Raw genomic sequence first — 24,405 nt, 5'->3', positions numbered from 1 at the left:
CGAGCTGGCACAGGGGTATTGTCGTGCTGGAACAGGTTTAGGTCTCCTAGTACAATTGTGTGGTTCTAACCGTGTGGTAACAGTTTGAGAAAGAACCACAAATATGTGTAGCTTGATAAGTCAAGTGTCCCAATACTTTAGTCTATATAGTGAACTATACCGAAAAAAAAAAAAAAAAAAAAAACAATTCTTAAACTTAACTTATAATTACATTGTAAAATGTAGATGTTTAACACATAAAAATCCCACTTTACACAGGAAACGTAACAGTCGACATTTATTAATGAATTAAATTACAAAATAAACAAAGTGATCAGTCCCACATGAAACAATATCACGTGGACTACTTTGTTAGTTTTGTGTTCATTATTCGTTTTAACACATTTATTCACACATTCATTCATTCATTCATTCATTCACATACCTGAGCACACACACACACACACACACAAAATACACGCACACCCACAAAGCGTAAGAGAAATAGGCCATAACTGCTTGACTGCAGTGTGAGAACAGCACTGCACTGTCTCTGTCTCTTTTTGTCTCCCCTTTTCAGAGGCGAAGCAGACAGAAGGTCAACGCTTCGTGTGCGAACCTGCACCGCTCGCACAAAGACGTTCAGTTTGTCCTTAGCTGATAATCTGCCAAATAAAATCAGATGAAATGTCAGCAACTCTAATAAAATATCATCACACTCAGTGCTGGTGAGGTGTGTAGATGTGATCTGTGCAATTCAAAATCGGTAATGAATAACTGAAGAGAGATAAAAGATTCAAGAGTCTGCATGTCTCGCTGTCCTCTGGTGTCGCCGAGGCAAACCATAGGCTACACTATCAGTCTATCACTATCACTAGGGAGAAAGTGCTTGTGTCTTGTATATACAAAGGTTTCAAGACAAACAGGACATTTCTAAATAGCATGAGTACACCTGTGTGTGTGTGTGTGTGTGTGTGTGTGTGTGTGTGTGTGTGTGTGTGTGTGTGTGTGTGTGTGAGAGAGAGAGAGAAAGAGAGAGAGATAATGGGTCTCACCTTTACTCTTCTTACAGAGACAGTTCTAAATTCTGCTTGTGTGATTGTGTGTGTGTTTGTGTGTGAGTGTGTGAGAGAGAGAAAGAGACAAAGAATAAATATGCTTCACCTCTTCTCTCTCTGCCTTTGGACAGAGACAATTCTAAATTCTGTTTTTGTGTGTGTGTGTGTGTGTGTGTGTGTGTGTGTGTGTGTGTGTGTGTGTGTGTGTGTGTGTGTGTGTCTGGCTCACCTCCACTCTGCGTAATATATCGCACCCATGGTAATGCCTGGTAGCCACTCTTCTCAATTATCTTTAAGTATCGGACCTGAACACGAGAACACACACATCGTTACACACACAAACTAGCCACTTAGAGGTTTATAAACACACCCGGACGCTCTGACTCTCGAAATCCAGATTCTGACACTTGGTTTTGGAGCTTATCGGAATCTAGTCTGGGGTGTGGGTTATGAAACAGGAGTCCTTTGACAATTAAAAAGCGGTCCTGCAGAATAAAAAGCAAACAGGTTGAGAAGAATGTTTGCATAATATACATATAATTATTTTTAGATATTTTTTATTTCTGTGTCTTTCGGTATTATGATATATGTGTGAAGTTTAAATGTTATACAGATTTGCAAGTCTTTCAACAAATCATTATGACATTTACATTAGAAAATGATCAGAAATAAGCTGCTAGCACAGGGGACCCTAAGCATTGGGTAATGGACAGCTACCGGGCCACAGTTCATATGGTTCCAAGCTGCGTCAAAAGGAATGCATAATTTTTTTTTTTTTTTTATGACTATTTTTCCCTGTGCCAATTTTTTGCACTTGTTTCAGTCACAGTTTTTTCTATACATCGATAAACGAAGCTCCCATTATGACTCTGCATTATAGTGAGAATTGAATTTTCATTATACACGTAATTAAATGAATAATTAAATCATATATTCTGTATAATAGTAATATAATATGCACGTCATTGCACGTGACAATATACAGAGTCCAAACCAACCAATACAGAGTTTACTCTGTTTTAAAAACAGAAAAACACTATGTACTCTACTTTAAGGTTTAGGGGCATAAAGATGTTTTTAAAGTTTCAATCGATCTAAAATAGTGAGTTTGTAGATTAAAGTGATTGTAGCATGGCAGGATACAAGCACATATACTTCAAGTGTTCAATTGGGGCAATCTATCAATCATAGTGTGTATGCAGTAGAGGGTTTCAATACAAGTAGGTACAAAAACAGACCAGGATAATCCATACTTAAAAAAGAAAATACAGGTAAGAGACTAAAAAAGGAAGTTATACCTGGACTAAAAAAACAATGAAACAATGCTTGGATGTAACTGACTGCACAACAAGACTTCACAAACACACGAGAGAATATTTTGTACAAAGACAAACTAATCAAGGGATGAACAGAGAACAATTGGAACACACCAATGACAGGACAGAGGCACAGACTAGATGAAATACTCGCCTGAATACCAGACACTGTGAAATAAGGGATCTCAAAGTTCACTGTGATTGGCCTTTTTGCCTCTTGTTCATCGCTCTCCACGCTCGGCAGTTCAAAATGCGCTCTCATTATGTACTCCTTTCCTCCCTGCACACACGCACACACACACACACACACACACACACACACACACACACACACACACACACAAATAAACAATGATTGTTAATTTTTTCAACACAGAAGGATGACAAAGACTCCACTATTTTTATTTTATTATTTTAATTAATAATGTTTTAAGCCTCAAGCCATAAGCTACAGCTTATGTTGCACCTTGTCGTCCCTATCCGTGGTAAACGAAGGTGAAATTACCTACAGATTGCAGATTGCCGTATTGCAGCAATTCAATCCAATTTTATTCATCTAGCGCTTTTATCAATGGACATTATACCTAAAGCAGGTAAAAAATAATGCCTGTTTTCTAATTTCTCATATTTAGTGATATACTGGCACAATAATGCCCTTCAGGAAACATCCTCACTGCATTATTAAATATCCAGTCAAACAGTAGCCCTACTGTATATTACCATATTTTTTTTATAACACGAGAGGCTGACATTCTTCTTGTAATATATCTTTAGTATGAAAATTTCATGACATGATGAGTCAGGCTGCATGAATAGTGTGTCTTCCCCACACAACTGGAATGTAATGTTGTCATCACTTTGCCCCTGTGTCATCCTCTGGCTGCCTCGAATACTATACCAAAGCCTATTTATTAACAAGCTGCCATATTTGGTGCATCAGCACTCCAAAGACTCACATATTCTCACAGTTTGTCCCCACGGTGTAATAAAGACGTGACAGTTTAATGTGAGTTTGCTTCACATTGCTCCACTGTATACTAAGACTCTAACTAGCAGGTGTGTGTGCTCGTTCCCTTGCGCATCATTAGTCACGGCTTTTACAGGTGATCTGTCAGCGTCTGACTAAATCCATACGTCTGGGGTGTTTCATGCTAATCGGACGTGCATCTGTTTACCATTCACGCCTCTGTTCGGACTTCCACTGATCCAAATGGCAAAATTAAAACGTAATTTTTTTTTATTTTACAAAAAAAAAAAAAAGAGACAAAAAGATTTTGCTTATTATTTCAGAAATATTACCCTTTTACTGTATTAAGTTTATGTTCTAACTAAAAATAAATGTGTTTTGAAATAACAGTCCACATTAAAATATCAAACGGGACACGTTTTCCCTGTCCTGCTGCTACTGAGACGTGTTTTCTGTGTTCTATTCCTACTGGGACATTTCTTCCCTGCCCTGCTGTTACCGAAACCATTTTTCTAGTTTAATTCCTGGATTGAGCACAATCGTTGGCATTCACAGCCAGGTTCAGCTCTTCCTCCACATTAAAGCTGGAGGTGTGGTTTAGCACGAGTCTGCAACGTGAGAGTGGTGATTGGTGAACGAGCAACAGGGGTAATGATTAACGTGGCACACCTGAGCCCTGTTTTCCCGAAGGATCCTTGGGTTTCCTCATAAGTGTAACAACAGTGTGGGAGTGCAGAGCTTGAACACAATACAAAAAGTGCATTTATTTATGCCTGTTAATGTGGTGTAGTTGTCAGGAATGTAAAAATTTGCACATCTAGTACATCTAGTACATCTATATTGCAGCAATTTCAGAAATTGTGGTCTAGTCAAACTAATAAGATTTTGTAAAAATGTAAAAAGTGATTTATATAAGAGTATTCTGTGTTCTATATTCCCTGAGTAAACAATGCACACATTATCAAGTACCAAAACAGAATAAGATGGTTAAAGTGAAGTAAAAGTGTCACTAACTGGAAAGGATTTGATGGTCCACTCCACAGCACTCTTCTCAGGTACCCACTTGGCATGGCCTGTGCTGGTCTTAAATTTGGGTGAGTCAGCGTCACTAGGCACAGGCACTAGGATAACCACGTTGTTGGCAGTGGATCGGCTCTTAAACTGGCTACGGGCCTGCAGGACACCGTACACCACACTGAAGTAAACATACATCTGCCACCAGCAAAGCCACATAATATGAATATGACTTCACACAAACAATAGTTAATATTAGCTTTCCAGAGCTGCATGACCTACAAGGTGTCCATGATAATTTACTTGTATTCATGTGAATGACTGTTTTATTGAAGCTTTATAACGTCAGTGAGGGAAAAAAAAACGCCAGGATCAAACGCCAGGATCAAACCACAAGATTAGCCGAATTGGCACTAAATGTACTTTCCCAGGTAAAGTAAAGGTCCAAATGACAAAAGTACCCTTGAGGCTTCAACCTCACTGACAAGTATCTGTGTCCTAAAAGCTACTGTTACAGTCTTGAGAGTTGAATGAAACAAATTGATGTATTGTAAGTGTGTATGAGAATGTGTGTGTGAGAACGTGTGTGTGTGTGTGTGTGTGTGTGAGTGTGTGTGTGTGTGTGCACTAGTACCTTAACTTTGATCTCAACTCGGCTATGGGAAAATTTCTCAATCACACTTTCAATCCATATTAGGGGTTTCACCTGTAGCAAGCACAATAAGAATTCATTTGGGCATAAGGACGTAAGCTAAATCATTTAAATAACGCAAATCATAAAGTAATAAACTCTGATGCAGATGCTCACGGTGGTATTGAGGCGGTAAGACATGAGTTCGCTCTCTCCATCAGGGGGAATGAAGGAAATGGTTCGGTCATTCTCAAAGCGAGAGAGTCGCACACACTGATGAAACTTCACATCCTCTAACTCCACAGACTTGCTCTTCTCTCCTGTGGGATAGCGTTCACACATATACACACAGATAAACCATTAAAAAAAAGTCACTGTTGCAAACAATTCTGAAATAACATCAGATTTTATCTTATATTCTTCACATGTGATATATTTATAATATATTTATAGATTTATATTTGATACATATATAATAATATATCATAAAGCAATGATGAACATTGAAAGGCAAACACACATTGCTGAACATATAAATATATGTGCATGTGATTATCATTAAACTTATGTGCACTGAGCAGATATATTTGTATTTCATATTTTTCATATTCACACATATGTATTAAAATAGCCATATATTATATGAGTCTCCAATGCCAGTGCTTTGGAACGATCCATATGATTTCTACTGTGGGAAATTTGTTTTTGTGTTTCCCATAAGCAGTGCAATTTCATTTAATGTGAATATAGAAAAAGAAAGAGAGGCCTGGTGAGGAAACTTTTTATAGCAGCTATAATGTAAATTATAACAGGATCCATCTCACTGCAGTGTATTGTATCCATAGTATAAAATGATACAACCCAGGACATGCATAATGTATATATAGGAATATTATTAAATATATTACATATATCTTGTTATTTACTAAAAAGCCTGGTATAGTTTGATAAAAAATGGATATTGGTCTTTTTGGTTTGGTGACCAAAAAGATACATTTTATGGTCTTTCATTTTATATCTGTTTAATGTTTTTGACAGCTATGAAAGCATAGCAAAATGTAATTTAAATGTAATATGCAAAATGCCAATGCAATATTGAAAACGGCAATGTATTACTTTATTTAAATTTACATTTTATATTACCATGTGTTCAAAATAAAAAAATAAAAAAATATATATAATTTTCATTTGCCATTTCCAAAAGTAGTTTTAATATGTAAATTATCTCTTACTAGTTGTTAGCGAAATAAAATAAAAAAACTTTTTTCCCAAATTGATTTGATATGTGTAACATGTACAAGCAGAAATGGTAGCAAAATGATCATTTAAATGTTATTTGTCCTATATGCATTTAGACTCACAATTAGGACACTTAACGCCATGTGATATTTGTAGCAGAATGCCTTTATTAAACGTGTGTGTGTGTGTGTGTCAGTGCTTTAAAAAAAGAAATTTAAATCACCGTTTTGCAACCTTTTTGCTTTAGCTTTGGCTCAGAAAACATTTTGAAAAACACACTGAATTTTTCATTTCAATTTCGCAAGTTGTAAAGCTTTAAAATGTGCATGTAATTTTGAATTATCGCATTGCCATTTTGCATATTACATTTCAAATTGCTAAATCTATGCCTCCATAGACAGAGCTTCAGCCTACTAAACGACATCACAAATCTATCCCATGGGCAAAAAATCTGAAGCTGAGACAACGTACAAAATTACCCTAGCTTTTAAACCGTAATGCTCACTGATGAACGAAAAGATAACTGTCTAATATGCTATTGGTCTTCTGGGTGTCACCAAAACAGCTATTGCCTGATGAAATCTGGCATTAAGAACTCAGCAGCAAGTCCTTTAAGTCCTGTAAGTTACCAGTTCGAGCAAATGCTAATTGTGCCGTGTTGTTCCAGCACATTGGTGCTTCAAATAATCCTTCGGTACAGGTTTAACTCCTGCTAACATTTTTCCTGTTCCTCCTAGTGATGTCAGGAGGATATAGCCATACAGTATCATACAAGCATATAGCATATTTTGCTACACAACAATTCAATCTACGAACCATCCTTATTTTTCTTTTCTTTCTTTCGACTCCTCCCATTAGGGGTCGCCACAGCGGATCATCCGTATTCATGATCTGCATGTTTGATTTGGCACATGTTTTTACGCTGGATGCCCTTCCTAACGCAACCCTTCCATTTATCCGGGCTTGGGACCGGCACTAAGAGTGCACTGGCTTGTGCAACCCTAATGGCTGGGGTTGGTTCACTGACCGGGAATCAAATCCAGGCCACAGCGGTGAGAGCGCCGCATCCTAACCACTGGACTACTATATATTTCCTTCTATATTCCTCTCTGTGCTGGATACAAACTCATTTATTTAGAGCATTTACACAGCATTTAAAGTCCAGATAGTTTCAACATGAAACAGTCATATCCTGCAAGAGCAAACAATGTTTTTAAGTTTATGTAAGTTTATGCCTACATTTATTAAGTTTTAAGTATGAGAACCTAAATAACTAGATTACTATGTCGAGAAGAACTTATAAAACTTAGTCGTTCCTTATAAATGACTTTAAAGGAATGAAAACTGAAACTTTGCCATTTGGTGCATTTAAGTGTGTAAAAAAGTGTGTCCAGCGTTCCTGAGATAAATAATAAAATTGGAGAAGATGCTCAATAGTTGATGCAATAGGCTGCAGGACCCTTGAGCAAAGCCCTTCATTCTCAACATTCTCAACTTCGTTCGGTTTTTCCCTTTCTCACTTGGTAGTTGAGGTACCAGCCAAATGAAGTAAATGTAAATTCATCAATAAATATGAGAAGTCAGTCTGGGACTTCTCATACTGCAAGACATCAAAACAATAATCAGATTGTCCTACAGAAATTTGGCCAGACACTGAAAATTTAATTGCATTTAAAATGAGCTGAACTGCCCAAGAGAGAGAGAGTGCAGGTGTGGGTTCTTTCAGCCTGTTTGATCTGAGAACAGACCGAGGCACAGCTTACCGTCCTAAAATTCCCTAAATCCCTAATACAACAAGCTCGGGAATTTAACACTGTACTCTAGGCTTCAGAATGTTGAATTACGGAAGCAGGAAAACTGGGCTTACCCTGTGTAAATGTCTGTATGTGTGTTTGAGTGTGTGTGTGTGTGTGTGTGTGTGGTATCAGGTGTGCCGCCGAACCAAAATAAATTGATGAGTTGTCTAAAGAAGCATTTGCACAGTTAAGCCAGGTGAATTCTAAGTATTCAGGGATATTCAATAGGGTGTCTTTGCCTACATATTGAGTGTATTTTGATTTATAAACACAGATGTGTCTGCCTCTCTGTCTCCTGGCTATTGGCATTTACCGAGGCACATGAAAGGGCCGTGAGAATGACAGTGTGGAAGGCAGAGCTCAGCAGTCTCCATGCTCCCTCTGCAGAGGTGGAGGCCTGCTGAGACCCGACACTCATTGCTCATACTCGAACGCCTTGGATGTCATCAGCAACGCTGCCTAAAGGTCACACGGGGGAGGGAGCAGCCTCTATTTCGAATGTCTCCTGATTGATTCCCCATGGGCAAAAGTAAGAAAAACTAATTAGTGCACTGAAATACAGAGCACTTATCCACAATGGCTCCTTAAAATATCCTTTATATTAGAACAATGATGCTTACATGAAGATCTTTAAGTGTCATATTGAGTCATTGGAAACTAACTACCTGTCCTTTAGCTTCTCTGTAGTCACTGAATAATTTTGAGCAACTCATATTTTCCTGTATAATAAGCAGAAACTTGAGCCTAAACCATCTCAACCAAACAGATCTCTAGCATCTTGTTTAGTTTTACGAATAAATCTTGGCATATTTGTTATTCCACAACGTCAGTATGCATTACGCATGAACTTGAACATGCCCTCTACTGATTTATATCAGTTGTGTCCTGAAGAGGGCAGTGTTTCATCTCATCTAAAGAACGTAAATCGCTGGTTTCATATCTTCATCACATTCGAGGTCAGATGACTCTGAGTGTAATATCATCTGTCTGGAGCAGCTGTGTGATCCATTAAAGCCTCATTAAAGGAAGGAAATCAGGAAGTCAGTCTGCCTTTATCACTTCCCCCAAACTCTGAAATGACCGTTTTCTCTGTAGAATATTTCTACTCTGCTTATTCCTCTTAGAAAATTCATTCAGTGACTCGATAATTTATTTTCTTGATGCTATAAGTTTTAGCTCTTGCAAGGATTTAGCTTTCTGCTCTGTCAGAATGTATACGTGGGTGTAGATCATTTGGGTTATTGTCAGCTACAGTGATGATTCAGAAACAGATGGGACAGTATTTGTGAAAGGAACGTAAATACAGTAGGTAGACAACGTGTTTGTTTGTTTTTTATCTCCTCCTCCTAACACTAACACAGTGTTATGAGTAGTCTTTTTCCAGCATAGAGAAATAATTTACTGTCTCTGTCACTATTTAATATAGGGTTAATATAGGTACACATTGTGGTCTTTCTAACAGTATTTTAAACTGGTCTTTCTAAAAGTATTTCTTTTCAAACTCTCGATTGACGATTCATCGGAGGTCAGAGTGGGCACAGCAGCTGCAGCGCGGAGTTTAGCAACAGTCAGTCATTCATTTTCAGTAAGCACTTTATAATGGTCACTGTGGGTTCGGCGCCTATGCCGGGAACAATGGGAGCAAGGCAGGATGTGACACCAGCCCATCACACATCATGCACACATACACACATACACACATTCATACACCTGTCCAAGAAATAACAGAACAGCTATTTGTCCAATTATTTTTGATCACTTACAAAAAGGAGAGAACTATAAAAAAAATCCCTTAGAGTTTTCTTTAATCATATAGAAATACATAGAAAATTGTAAAAAAAAAAAAAAAAAAGAATTATATGGAATGCAGTCTCACCTTCTAATATTTCACCTTTATATTACTCCAGGGTAAAATAAGAAGTAATTTATATGGGTAATGACTAGAGAAATGCAGTTTTGTTTACAGCATTCCATTAAAAAAAAAAAGTTCATAAATGTGTGCACTCACTGCCTGTGATTTCAAAGAGCACTTTGTCATTGAGGCCTAGCCTCAGCTCAGGCATTCCAGAGAGAACAACCTTCAGTTTAATGCAGCCCAGAATCTCACTGCGCAGGACGCTGCCTGTAGCACTGACCTGAGTGGAACAGATGAGAAACAAAGAAGGGAGAAAATGAAAGTGCGTGCAAATCTCACAATCATCATAATCATTGCTATTATCATCATCATTAGTGGAAATAAAAATAATACATAAAACAATGTAGACCAAAAAAAAAATCAAGCATTTAAAATGAAAACACAATCAGCTATAATTTCCAGCAGCAAAACAGGAAAATGTCAAATGGAGAAAGCTGCATGGGTGGATAGTAATTCCCCATTAGAAAGTAATGAGATGTGGGCCTTTTGAAATGAAAAATAGTGCAATTAAGCGTCTCAGACTGAAGGGCAGTAGAGCATTAAGCCTAAGACAAAGCAGAAACCAGATTCACAGCAAAAGTAAACACTCTTATTGACCTACATGACTCAATGCATTGAGGTATGGAGAACTTGGCTTTGTCTATAAACATAACTATAAAAGAAGCACAGTGGTCACATCTTTCCTGGGACTAACAGGCACACCTTTATAACTGGGACAAATCTAACGCCTTTTGCACTGGGACTAACCGGCACAGCAGGCACATCTTCATGAGGACAAATAGGCACAAAAGCCAAGACTCTTCCTCCTCCTAAGCAACACCTCCATTACTAGAAATGACTGAGAGAGAAGTCATGACTGCTTCCCAGAGGACAAAAATCACATTATGAAAAACAAACACCATGAGGCTTTTATCAAAGTGGAAGAAATCGTAGATTGTTACAAATGGCAATGGATTTTTCATATGAAATCTTCAGGTATCTGGTGATGAAAAGGAATTTCACCTTTTAGCACAGCAAAGCCCCAAAGCATACATCCAAATCAATGGAATGCTGTAAACAAAAGAAGATCAATGTTTTGGAATGGTCTAGCCAGAGCTCAAACCCGAATCTAACTGGAAATCTGTGGGGTGACCTGAAGTGGGCTGAGTGCAAGCGATGCCCTTACAGCTTGATGGAAAGAATATTAGTTTAGCATTGTGCACACTTATTGTGCAACTTATTTACTGTTATTGTAAACCTTTGATTTTGATTTTTTTCCCCTAAAATGTTTCTGATCATTTTTTTACTGTATTTGCATACTGTGCAATGGCAAATGACATACCTTTTAAAATTTCTACACAACAAAAAGCCACCATTTTAACATTGGTATGTCGATTTTTTTCAATCCATATTTACTGTGCTCAGAAAGAGGAGTCTCTTTGTTTTTAGGTTTAAACAGAAATCTAGTTCCTTCTTTTTATCTATGGTAATGAAGAGGACTATTGTTTTAATATATAAATCTGTATATTTCTGTCTGCACTGCACTATGTGTCATCAGTTTGCTTTGCATCACAGTGGCATCCCACCAACACATACAAACAAGAGCTCATTGACTGCTTACAAAAACTTGATACAATCAGTGCCTGTTCCACTCAATGTACTTTGCAGAAGATGGTTCCAGGGTTATATTCACATTTAAAAAAAATATAAAAAGCTTCATTCAGGAATATTGGCGATTTCATTAATTAATTTTTTTTTTACTCAATACAAAATATTGTATACAGTATTACTGTTTTTTAAAATTTGTTTAAGTATATTTTACTATTTATTTAAAAGTATTTATAGCTCTGACATCATTAGGAGATATTAGATATTAGATTATATAAAAATTACTCCAAGGACAAACACCAGGCTAGTGCCAAGAGAAAGAGCCTCCTTGTGTGTATATCCATAATCCCTATCTTCTCCTGTTAAATGTTTTGATGTAGCACATTATTTGTTTGATTATCTGTTAGTGAATATCGTGTTACGTGTTACGTGCGGGATTGTTTTCTTGCATGGCAAAGCATTTTTTTGTCTGGCTTGTATCTTTAAATGTCTCGCTATGTTTAACTGCAATGAGACATTGCATTGTGTTTAAACTTATATGAAAATCCTCTGTTCTAAAAAACAATCATTAGAAATATCAGTATAGACTGAAAAAATAAAGTCCATGCACCAAGGGATGCTACAACTACTGTATTATATATTACTTATGACCTTCATAGATGGATCGTCGCCAGAAAAGATAGTATATTTAATATATTACACACATATTAAAAATTGCTGAACTCACCAGTAGGTTGACAGACTCAATGACATCCATAAACACTTCATTCTTCCTGTATTTGATGCCCTCGGACCTCCAGGAAACAGCATTGGTGACGGTTGCCGGGGGACGTGGGGCACCCACCTCCAGTTTATGCCCTTGCTGGGTGATGTACCTATAAACACCAACCAAATTAACCTACTAATAAATAAATTGCATATAATATGTAATAAATAGTCCATTCAAAATGTTTTTAGAAGCTGCACAGAATAGTGTAGGAGACAAATCCCAAGGGTAAATACATAAGATTACCATAAACATTAATTATTAACAAAGAATTATTATATATGGCAATTTTTAACATTAATAATCATTAATATGATTATCAAACTGATGTATTACATTAATACAAATCTCATACTACAGAATGGCAGAGTAGTACATAAACTTATATATACTGTATATATACACCCCTTTTTTTTGTCTTGTATTCACGAAGTAACTCATTCAGTTCACTACCGAGCCGTTCATGGTTCAAGCATCATGACTTTCTTGGTCACATTTCTGTTTCTCCTTTTAAGTTCTCGTTTACACCCCAGTATTATGTTTGCTAATCACCTGATTATTCCTGTCTCAGGTTTCCTGCCAATTTAGTTTATATGATATTAAAACTTTCCTACTCAGCACTTGTATCCACCTCAGATATTATATGACGCAGAAGTGATAAAGTGAATGTACGCATTAATATTAACCAGTAATTTGAATTTTACCGGCCATGACTGTCAAAACTGCACTAATGGAAAATTAACACCTTCTAACCAGATTTGTGAATTCACCAGCTCAGGTCTATAATAATACTGTAAATGATGACTGGCCTACATTATTGCGATCAGCACAAATAGCACAATTAAGCGATTAGGTGAGAACTGTAGTAGGATGATTTATGGCACCAACTAACAGGGGATCCATGCAGAGCACTTGAAATAAAAACCCGAGCATCAATTTGAGAGTCTCGGACTGAAAAGTAAACTATTTAACTGGTTCTAATTAAGGGGTATTGATTATGTAAAAAAATACAAACTGCAATAAAGGCAGCGGACAAGGTGTTGTACTCAGTAAACAAAACTCTGCTGTTAGTGTGTGTGTGCAGCTGAAGACTCCTGGGATGAACAGGGCGTCCATAGAGACACTAAGGTACGCAAACAACCTGTTCTTTATCTATTCATGTCACCTGCATGGTCATGATGCACGCATTAATATTCATATATCCATGGACCTTGTTCCGTTTGGTGTCCTGATGATTTCAGTCATTTAAAGCACCATAATTACATTAAAACATTTACAAGTGTATTTTGTCTTCATGCTCCATGTTGGGTTTGGTTTCACTAATAATGAATATACATTTGAATAAAGCGTCCATATTTGTCCATGCACATGTTGATTAGAGTATTAAAAACTTGAAAAGTATTAATTTAAGGTACATTTAGATCTGATAAAAAGGTGCGAATAAGTTGCGATTAATTGTGAGTTAACTAATGATGATTTTACTTTTGATTAATTGGCTGCTATAAATTAAATACATAAAAGTTGTGTAAAATGTGCTCATGTTGTTGCAAAGCTCTTTTATTAGTTCTGCTTTTCAAGTGTTAGACATTTTATAAATCAAATGGCAAAAACTTTAAATAATTATTTTGGTTATAAGCTGAAACAATACAAAATATTGAAGATCAAATGCAAGGCAATGTATTGGTAAAAAATTGGGTTCTTTACCGATTTTCTTAAAAAGCAAAATGGAAATTAAGCAAAAAAGTGAGGAGAAGTCAAAAATCAGTAACCACACCTCCATGTCAATAACTGTTAAAAGAAGGAATATCTCACATATCAAATAGTGCTTCTTTGTGTCTGCCACATGAAGTAAATCTCTGTTTGCAAAATGTTATCCAGCTCACAGGGCATAAATAGAACACAGGCAGTGTGTGTGCAGCAAATGGCGGATGGTGCTGGATTAAGTGGCGAATAATGAATTACCAGCCATTCTATCAGTACTCACTCCAACAAGATCTTGCTATCTGTGGTCTGAGGGAACCCAAAATCCATGACCTCATCCATTAGCTCATAGACAGTCACGAAGTTGTCGCGAATGCTCTCTTCCTCCACAACCTTAAAATATTCAGTGAAAACCTGTAACACACATCGACATATCGTGTCTTAATACCGACAAAAATCTCACTGGGTTCAGACAAGGTTAACCCATTCTTCAAATCTGAAGGACTTTCGATGAATTCTTACATTTTCATTAGTCAGAAGTTTGTTTTTTTATATAATACTGGATGATATAAAGAAATAAATGTAAAGAAAAAACACAAATGTATAGTAACTGTTGAGATGTTTTCTATATGCAGATCCTTATTTAAAATATTCAGATCTCAAACAGTCAGAGATAAACCTCTCAATTCTAAGCAGCAATTTTTTAAGTTTATTAACTTCAAGAAAGAAAGATGATTCAAATGATGCCGATGTTCCCCATGACATGTTGTTACAATACGAATGGTTCAAAACCATGCCATTCTTGAATAAATAGAAACTGTTAGTGGAAACAAAACAACAAAACATAGTGTTGTAGAAAATGCATCACACCACCACATCATCAATAACTGTACTACAATGCTTCGGATCCAGTGTTTCATTCCACACGTAACACCTACCCGAGCTCTCGGTCTTAATAAATACACCTCAGTGTGCGCCATTGCAACTATCACAGCATGCTGAGCAGGCGGGTGTGTGAGAAACGCATACTCACCTCCACTATCTTGTACAGGAAGGAATACACAAGAGCAGCATTGGTATTCTTCTTAGTTATTGCTACCACTAAAATGGGACTGTTAAAGAGTTTGTCTTGAACATTTATACAGGCATTTAGAGAACAACACACAAAACCGATCAGTGAATAAAAAATGAGTTCGTCAGGATACAGTAAATGTTGCTATGTTTGATGTACAAGAAGTGATTGGAGCCATGGCACACTACAGGTGATAGTTCTGCATCCTCTTCCCTCTTCATCATGATAGGCATGAGGTGGTCGATCTCACTCATGTTAACCTTGCCCATGTAATTCCGACATATAAGCACCTAAAGGGGTGACAGCAAACTTCATATTACACAAACAGTTAAAAAATAACAAGCAGATTTATGTAAATAGCTGATGCAATACTTATTTTTTTTATCTATGTGGCATACTGGAAACTTATGAAGACCACATTCAGACACTGCAGTAGATGGTATCAGTTTCAGTTTTATTTGATCATACGAAAAGAGCTGATTCACCATGAGTGAGTGCAGGAGTCAAATATTCACAGCCTCCAATAGCAAAATATTATATATATCTTCTTGGAGGAACTTGGGCTTGCAAATAAACTTTCATTTCTTTATATGAAAAAAACTACACAGGTCATATAGGGATAAAAATAATATTGATCGAAGAACTGCATTTAATGATTTTGTGTCTTGAATCACATATTTTCATTTTTACAGAGAACACTGCATCAGGGTACTGTAGGTCGAGTCATATTAAGTCTTCAGCATCCAGCTTGCTTTTTAGTAAATATTAGAAAATATATGATGTTGATATTTTTCTTGTAGCTGATCTGCTACATTATATGGAAAAAACGTTTGTGGGCACCTGATTATAAGATTGTATGTGCTTTATGAACATCCCTTTCCACATTTAGTCATCATTTGCTTTTAAAATAACTCTTCTTGGCAGATGTTCTACCAGATTCTGGAGTGTGCTTGTGGAGATTTGTGATTATTCAAATAGTTCCCTTCAAGTGAACTTGGTGGACCAAAACCTTTTAGAATGAAAATGGCCTTGTGAAAAAAGCCAGCTCCAATATCACATATGATTTGGAGCTGGCTTTTTTCACAAGGCCATTTTCATTCTGAAAGGTTTTGGTCCACCAAGTTCACGTGAAGGGACATTTTAATAACCCAAAGACATCCAATACAGTTGTGTGCCTACAAATTTGTGGTAACATTTTGGTGAAACTACTTTTGTCTATATATTTCTTGAAGAGTAAATTCTAAGAATAAATGTAAATTCCCATTGTTAGATATGTTGTTGTGTGAGGCATTTCGCCAATTCAATATTGTTTGTAACCATTTATTTTGAACAGGATTCTTGGCCAAAAATCAAAATGGGTCAAGTGGTTATATACCAGTGGTAATAAAGCATGTCTATAGACTAGTTTATATCACGGAAGTCAAGCATCAACAGATAGTTACACTACACTGATCTCCCCTTGCCACATGTCCATGTATTGAGCTTGTCAATTTATAGCATGCCATAACCTTATGGCATATTACTCACCCAGAGCAACTTATTGTCTCACCATGTTACTTAAGTGCACACTCCTGCTTCTAGTGTCAGCATTTTAGCCTTATTTGTAATATAGCTCACTAATCCATTCACCTACTCTACTTGAAATTCATGAAAATAGTCAAGAGTGCCTTTGGTGTATTCTTTTTTCTTTGTAATGAGCTCTCATAGGATTTTCAGTTGCCTGTTACTATACGGGCTAGCAAGTAGAATTAGCTACAGTAACTAACAATTTAAACTGAGCTAAAGCTGAAATACTCATTATCACTCATACTTATTCGCTGCTATGACATGGATGACTGCCTTCCCTGTAACAAGATGAGCTTATGTTAAACTCATGAGTTTTAAAGCTGGTGTTTACTAGATAGCACTAGACATGGGATTTATAAGATAAGATAAACCTAGATAAACCTTTATTCGTCCCACAGTGGGGAAATTTCTAAATGTAGTATTGCTTTACCTAGATTAAGTGATTTTAAAAAATCAATTTGTTACCTAAATCCAGCCATTCAAACAGTTTATGCAGTCTAGTGTCCGGCTTTTTTCCATTTGGTAATCATTTCTACATCATGGAAATTCACTAGCAATGTTTATACTAAAGTTTCTGAAAGTACAGTGTTTTAACGAGCGCCAGAGTTATCTGGTCTTGCTGAGAGTGTTTATTTTTTTCTGAACAGAGATTAGAATAAAGTGGCATTTAAAAGTGGCTACAATGTCAACAGTGACAGAGGCTAATGCAAACTCAAAAAAAAAGCAGGCCTGTCATTGTCCTCAGTTTTCCAACATGTTTCCATTGCTATTTTTGTCATGAACACATTTTCTATTCTTTGTGTATGAGTTATAAATAAAGAACCTAAACATTTCGAGTCAGTGATTCAAGCTTCTTTCATATACAGTGAGGAAAATAAGTATTTGAACACCCTGCTATTTTGCAAGTTCTCCCACTTAGAAATCATGGAGGGGTCTGAAATTGTCATCGTAGGTGCATGTCCACTGTGAAAGACATAATCTAAAAAAAAAAAATCCAGAAATCACAATGTATGATTTTTCAACTATTTATTTGTATGATACAGCTGCAAATAAGTATTTGAACACCTGAGAAAGTCAATGTTAATATTTGGTACAGTAGCCTTTGTTTGCAATTACAGAGGTCAAACGTTTCCTGTAGTTTTCACCAGGTTTGCACACACTGCAGGAGGATTTTGGCCCTCCTCCACACAGATCTTCTCTAGATCAGTCAGGTTTCTGGCCTGTCGCTGAGAAGCAGAAGTTTTAGCTCCCTCCAAAGATTCTCTATTGGGTTTAGGTCTGGAGACTGGCTAGGCCACGCCAGAACCTTGATATGCTTCTTACAGAGCCACTCCTTGGTTATCCTGGCTGTGTGCTTGGTCATTGTCATGTTGGAAGACCCAGCCTCGACCCATCTTCAATGCTCTAACTGAGGAAGGAGGTTGTTCCCAAAATCTGCAATACATGGCCCTGGTCATCCTCTCCTTAATACAGTGCAGTCGCCCTGTCCCATGTGCAGAAAAACATCCCCAAAGCATAATGCTACCACCCCCATGCGTCACAGTAGGGATGGTGTTCTTGGGATGGTACTCATCATTCTTCTTCCTCCAAACACGTTTAGTGGAATTATGACCCAAAAGTTCTATTTTGGTCTCATCTGACCACATGACTTTCTCCCATGACTCCTCTGGATCATCCAAATGGTCATTGGCAAACTTAAGACGTGCCTGGACATGTGCTGGTTTAAGCAGGGGAACCTTCCGTGCCATGCATGATTTCAAACCATGACGTCTTAGTGTATTACCAACAGTAACCTTGGAAGCGGTGGTCCCAGCTCTTTTCAGGTCATTGACCAGCTCCTCCGTGTAGTTCTGGGCTGATTTCTCACCTTCCTTAGGATCATTGAGACCCCACGAGGTGAGATCTTGCATGGAGCCCCAGTCCGAGGGAGATTGACAGTCATGTTTAGCTTCTTCCATTTTCTAATGATTGCTCAAACAGTGGACCTTTTTTCACCAAGCTGCTTGGCAATTTCCCCGTAGCCCTTTCCAGCCTTGTGGAGGTGTACAATTTTGTCTCCAGTGTCTTTGGACAGCTCTTTGGTCTTGGCCATGTTAGTAGTTGGATTCTTACTGATTGTATGGGGTGGACAGGTGTCTTTATGCAGCTAACGACCTCAAACAGGTGCATCTAATTTAGGATAATAAATGTAGTGGAGGTGGACATTTTAAAGGCAGACTAACAGGTCTTTGAGGGTCAGAATTCTAGCTGAAAGACAGGTGTTCAAATACTTATTTGCAGCTGTATCATACAAATAAATAGTAAAAAAATCATACATTGTGATTTTTGGATTTTTTTTTAGATTATGTCTCTCACAGTGGACATGCACCTACGATGACAATTTCAGACCCCTCCATGATTTCTAAGTGGGAGAACTTGCAAAATAGCAGGGTGTTCAAATACTTATTTTCCTCACTGTATATATTATAATGTATTAAAGCATTTTTCCCTAACATTTCAGACATGTATCATCCATGGTTAGGATTTCTGCCTAAATGCTGTATAAACAGTAAAGACGTATCACAAAGAGGAATGTAAAAGGGGCTTAACATGTAAAATTGATTTTGTCCCCAATTTCATTTCTTTTTACCTAAATTTAATATAATAATAATTTATTTGAAAGGATTTGAAGGATACTAGGATTCGAAAAATCCTAGTATAAAACCATGTATAAGAAAGCGTACAGGAAATCAGAGTGTGTGCCAATCTAATGTGGAATGCTTTAAAGTACTGAATTGCTAAAGGGCACAGACAGGAAAGCTTCCATCACTACTGCTAGAAAACCAGCCATATCATAGATTAATCCATCTAACCAAAGCCCCCCAGCTACACACACTACTTATTGGCCTTCATTTCTCTCTCTCTCTCTCTCTCTCTCTCTCTCTCTCTCTCTCTCTTTGTCTTTCTGTCTCTCAGAAGTTAATTACTCCTTACTAACTGAAGATGAGTTATACAAAATCCAGACACTGGCTTTTCTTTATAACACTAAAGACAGACCAAAATAGACTAAAAGGAAGATGAGTATGTGAAAATAAAACGACGTGTTTGGAGGAAGTTAGTGTGTAGTTTCCACAGTTATCTCTCTCTTTCTCTCGCTGTTTCTTTCTCTCTCTCTCTCTCTCTCTCTCTCTCTCTCTCTCTCTCTCTCGCTCTCTCTTATCATGGTCAGCAAAAACAGAGATAAAATAAGGTTTAAAACAGAACAGATGTGGACCTGAATTATATAAAATAATATTTATATGTTTATACAGAGACGTTGACGGCATCATCGGTATTTATGTGGAAATATGTTGTGCAGGAAGCTTTATTTTCTATTCAATTTCTTGTTGAATATTTCAGTTGTTTAATGAATACAATGTTCAATGAAAACTTTTATTGCTGTTGTTTCAGCACCGAGGTTTGGAGGGAATGTTGGGAACCTCAATACTGTAAGGCATATTGTATATTGTAGAATTCAACATGTGTTTGGTGTTCCAATGTAATTTTCGATCTATAGCTAACAGATTGTAATGACTAATAATTCATGAGGTATACTTATGCAAGAATGAATAGGCTTGGTCAGTAATTAATGTAATAGACCCTACATGATGTTTACTATCACTTTTTAATCCACATCTACCATTCTATGAATTGTTACTTACAGACTGGTTGTCTTAACACAGTTCTAAGACTCATTATATTCAATGTCACAACCAGTAGACTTAAATACAACTGACCCTAAACCTAACCCTCAATTCTAACCATAACCTTAACCCTATTTATGTCCAGAATGACTTTAAGGCTATCAGACTTTAAAATACTTGTAACTTTAATCCCAGAGAAGTTTAATACTAATATTGTTTGAGGTAAGTGAATATTTAATTCACAGTCTAGCATTACATATCTAAAAGGAAAGTGGTAGCTCAGTGGTTGAGATGTTGGACTTCTAATCAGAAGGTTGTAAGTTCAAATCCCACTCTCACTGCTGGGCCCTTGACCAAGGCCCTTAACTCTCAACTGCTCAGGTGTATAAATTGAATAATTGTAAGTTAGTCTGCAAAATACAGCAAATGTACATATCTATCTATCTTTCTATCGATGATAAAGTGGTAGCTCAGTGGTTAAAATGGACTTAAATCCCAGTACCACCCACCTGTCACCACTGGGCCCTTGAGCCAGGTCCTTAATCTTCAGCTGCTCAGTTGAATAAATCTATCTATCTAAATAGAGAAATTCACTGCGGCTGTTTTTTTACCATAACGGTTTAAATAAAATAGAATCAACCTGTGTAATCTTCCTTATACTCTACACTACACTTCTGCAATTAATGACAATACCAGTACTTTAAGTTAGACAAAATGGACCAGTCTGAACAACAACAGAAAACAATAATTCACACAAATGACCTTGTTTAGGTGTTTCCCACCGGTGTATTTGATTTTGTTCAGTATTTAGGCAATATTTCTACACATTAAAGTTGTATAAATCTTAAACATTTCAAGAAAAACTGGGGAAAATAATAATAATAAGTCTTACAGTAATATTCTACTACTATGATACTTTGCTGATACAACTTTTGATTTTTGTTACACATTTTTTCCTGCAAAAACTTTCTAGATCCATCAATTCAGGTCTGGGCTCTGGCTAGATCAAAAACATTGATTTCTGATTTTTGTAGATTTGAAGGTATGTTTTGAGTCACTGTTGTATTTTAAGATGAAAATCAGTGTTTTGCACTAAAATCAACTCCCCACCTTGACAAAAGCTGTAACTCTGTCTTAAGAAAAGCAGCCCCAGATCATGATGCTGCCACCACCATGCTGCACTGTCAATATAACGTTCTTTATGGCTTAATGAATTTTTATTTTTTGATAAAAATATTATTGTTCTTGGAATTAGTCTCATCAGCCAATAAAACATTTCGAGTCATTTAGTTAAACTTTGATGTTTTTGTGTGAGAAAGGGTCTCCTTCTATCCACCCTACCCCAAAAATCTGAGATGAGAAGAATATGAGAGATGAGAAGAATATGAGAGATGCAGGGAGCAATCAGTACCTCTCAGATATTCTTTCAGCTCCTTTAATGTTGCTGTAGGTCTCTTGGCAGCCTTCGTGGTACATTTTCTGTCTTATACTTTAATAGATTTTGCAGGGATATCCTGTTCTTGTTGATGTCATTGTCATGTTCAGTTTCAGTTGTGTTTCATCTCAATTATTTCATAGACAGTTTTATAAATATATATGAACAATGTATTGGATGTTATTTTAATGGATATTATATTTCATTCTGAACACAACCACGCCCTCAATTCCCCCAGCCACACCCCAATTCACTTTATGTCATGGAAAAAAGTGAAGTTGGTTTTCTTATTAAGAGGTGTATGAGGTTATATTCAAAAACTCTGAGGATGGAATTGGACTGTAATTAATATCAACAGTCTACTACAATGGCTCAGGAGCACAGGTTGCATTTAATTGCCCATCACAGAATGGAAATTCTTTGCCACCCAGATGAGAATGGGTTCCCTTTTGAGTCTGGTTCCTCTCAAGCTTTTCTTCTCATGCCATCTCAAGGAGTTTTTTCTTGCCACACTCGCCAATGGCTCGCTCATTAGGAACAAACTTACAATTATAAGTAACAAACTTATACATTCTATTATAACCTGTAAAGCTGCTTTGAAAAAATTTTGATTGTTGAAAGAGCTACACCAATGAAGATTTATTGAATTGAATATATTGAAGGTTCTACAGCTGGTCTTTAAAGAGTCCCTACTTGGACCCTGATCACACTGTACATTGTCTTTAACTTTTAAATAACAAAAAGGATGACGCTTGTTTCTCTCTCCCAGTCATCCATTTACTCTCCTTCAATTTCTTTCTTCTTTTCAGATCCGCCTGATTCACCCCTACACCTTACATCTGGATGGAGTTCTTTTCAATAAGAGACCACTCTGTGCACCTCAGGATGGAACAACTTAAAAAGATCTATTAAGTTACTGAGCAACACAAGAACTACGAGGATGGATTTTGACTGTAAACAATTAATATCTGCATGAGGAAGGGAGCCCATCCTCATCTGTGCTGTTGGGTCTGGTTCCTCTCAAGGTTTCTTCCTCATACCTTCTCAGAGGGGTTTTTCCTTGCCACTGTCACACTCATTTGGGATAACTTAACAAACTTGCTATTTGTCACGTATACATTTCACCACTAAAGGTCTGACCCCAGTTTAGTAAGAACAGAGTTTGCGACGATACAGCACCCCTGGAAAACAAAGGGTTAAGGGCCTTGCTCAAGGGCCCAACAGTGGCATCTTGGAAGTACTGGGATTTGAACCTTTTGTTCAGTAATCTAGAATCACATTTTATAACATTCTCTGTAAAGCTGCTTTGGGACAATGTTTATTATTATATGTTAATTGCTATACAAATAAATTCAGAAAAAATAGAACTGAACTGGTAGAGCAATGACTAGGAAAGGTATAATTTTCCCCTGAGGGTGTAGCTTGCTTTTCACCTACACCTAAAACATCTACAATAAACATGTTTAAACTTTATTAGAAACTAGCTTGAAACCCTTAATAAAGTTCATTAAATCTCATTTATTGGTCTGTAGCTAATATCCAGTATTGAAACAATGTAGACAAATTACAGTCCATGTCAGACATCCTCCTCTTCCGACAGGTGCAACTCACTAGTAGATCATTAAAGCACTTTACCTTTCCCTTCAGGTCCAGGATGAAGATAGCAGAAGCGGCCATTCTGTTCACGCAACCCTTTTAAACTATATGTATCAGAAATAAAGGAGAAAGAATGTAAGCTTTTATCGGAAACCACCAGAAGACAAATGAAGCACTTCCATCCCTCGCTTTGCTCGCACGCTTCCGGGGTCTCGGCGAGTCCAGCCGGTTTGACAGCTTTCTAAAAGGTGCGTGCTGTCAGTCTTTCTTTCTTTTTTTTCTTTCCTTCTTTCTTGCTTTCAGGCTGTCATCATCAAGTTTACATGCGCAGCTCCAACACAGAAGATCATATACAGCAGGCTTAGGCAGTCAGAAAAAAGCCCCTGTGTGTAAAATCTCACAATACTGAAGCGGAACGTGACGAAGGTGTGATGAGTCGACTCGCGAGTGAATTGTTTCTCTTCGTGCCAGCCGGAGGAATCGACTCCTCAACGAGGAAAAACTTTTGTCTCTTGTCTCTTCTTGCAAATGATAAAATATCTAATTGTAGAATGAAATGCTGACTTTTGCACATAATATCACTTTAAAAGAAATAGCAGTCTACGTGTAAATAAAGGCATCTGAATGGTGCATGTATACAGTACATATTCTGCTATAATACAGTATTATATACTGTATATTAGAATTAAGTACTTAATTAATATGCTAGAAGAAATGTGTCAAATACAAGCAATTTATGAGATCTAGCCTAGTTTTGTAACAACATTTAGTTGTATTTATCCTGTAAATCTAGAAATTAATTATTAGATTTACTATTATGACGTGAACAACATATTTTATACATCAACATTTCAAAGTCTATTAATTATATAAAGTGAAATTTACTTTTTTTTAAATCTTTAGCTTATTTGCAATAGGTTTTCTACTAAAATCAACTCCTCGTCCTTGACGATCATCATAATGCTGCCACCACCATGGTGTCCTGCCAGTATAGTTTTCTTTTGGATGTTGTGAACTTGTTTGGAATTATGAAATTATTATTGCTTTTGGAAATTGTCTCACCAGACCATAAACTATTTTGACATATGGGTTGGAGTGATTTAGT

General features: G+C 36.9%; 1 protein-coding gene across 1 annotated transcript; it reads right to left on the bottom strand.

Moving 5' to 3' along the window:
- Nucleotides 1-260: 260 nt before the first annotated feature.
- Nucleotides 261-23,750, bottom strand: ap1m3 (adaptor related protein complex 1 subunit mu 3). Its single transcript, XM_046857514.1, has 12 exons — nucleotides 23,340-23,750; nucleotides 15,175-15,331; nucleotides 15,003-15,070; nucleotides 14,253-14,383; nucleotides 12,230-12,377; nucleotides 10,009-10,135; nucleotides 5,143-5,285; nucleotides 4,969-5,040; nucleotides 4,335-4,493; nucleotides 2,508-2,633; nucleotides 1,267-1,342; nucleotides 261-644 (listed from the first exon to the last, which is right to left on the bottom strand). The coding sequence occupies exons 1-12, from the start codon at nucleotides 23,379-23,381 to the stop codon at nucleotides 622-624; spliced, it is 1,272 nt and encodes a 423-aa protein (XP_046713470.1). The 5' UTR covers nucleotides 23,382-23,750; the 3' UTR covers nucleotides 261-621.
- Nucleotides 23,751-24,405: the final 655 nt, after the last annotated feature.

This window comes from Silurus meridionalis, chromosome 1 (assembly GCF_014805685.1).
Source record: "Silurus meridionalis isolate SWU-2019-XX chromosome 1, ASM1480568v1, whole genome shotgun sequence".
NCBI lineage: Eukaryota > Metazoa > Chordata > Actinopteri > Siluriformes > Siluridae > Silurus > Silurus meridionalis.
The sequence above is the reverse complement of the archived record's forward strand: the minus strand, read 5'-3'. Positions and strand labels throughout refer to the sequence as shown.

Excerpts from the sequence above, each read along its gene's own strand:
- ap1m3 (XM_046857514.1), bottom strand. The coding sequence starts at position 23,381 with ATGGCCGCTTCTGCTATCTTCATCCTGGACCTGAAGGGAAAG. Across the intron at positions 10,136-12,229 it reads TTGAGTCTGTCAACCTACTG|GTCAGTGCTACAGGCAGCGT; the intron begins GTGAGTTCAGCA and ends TGTTCCACTCAG. Across the intron at positions 4,494-4,968 it reads GAGTTGAGATCAAAGTTAAG|GCCCGTAGCCAGTTTAAGAG; the intron begins GTACTAGTGCAC and ends GGTGTCCTGCAG.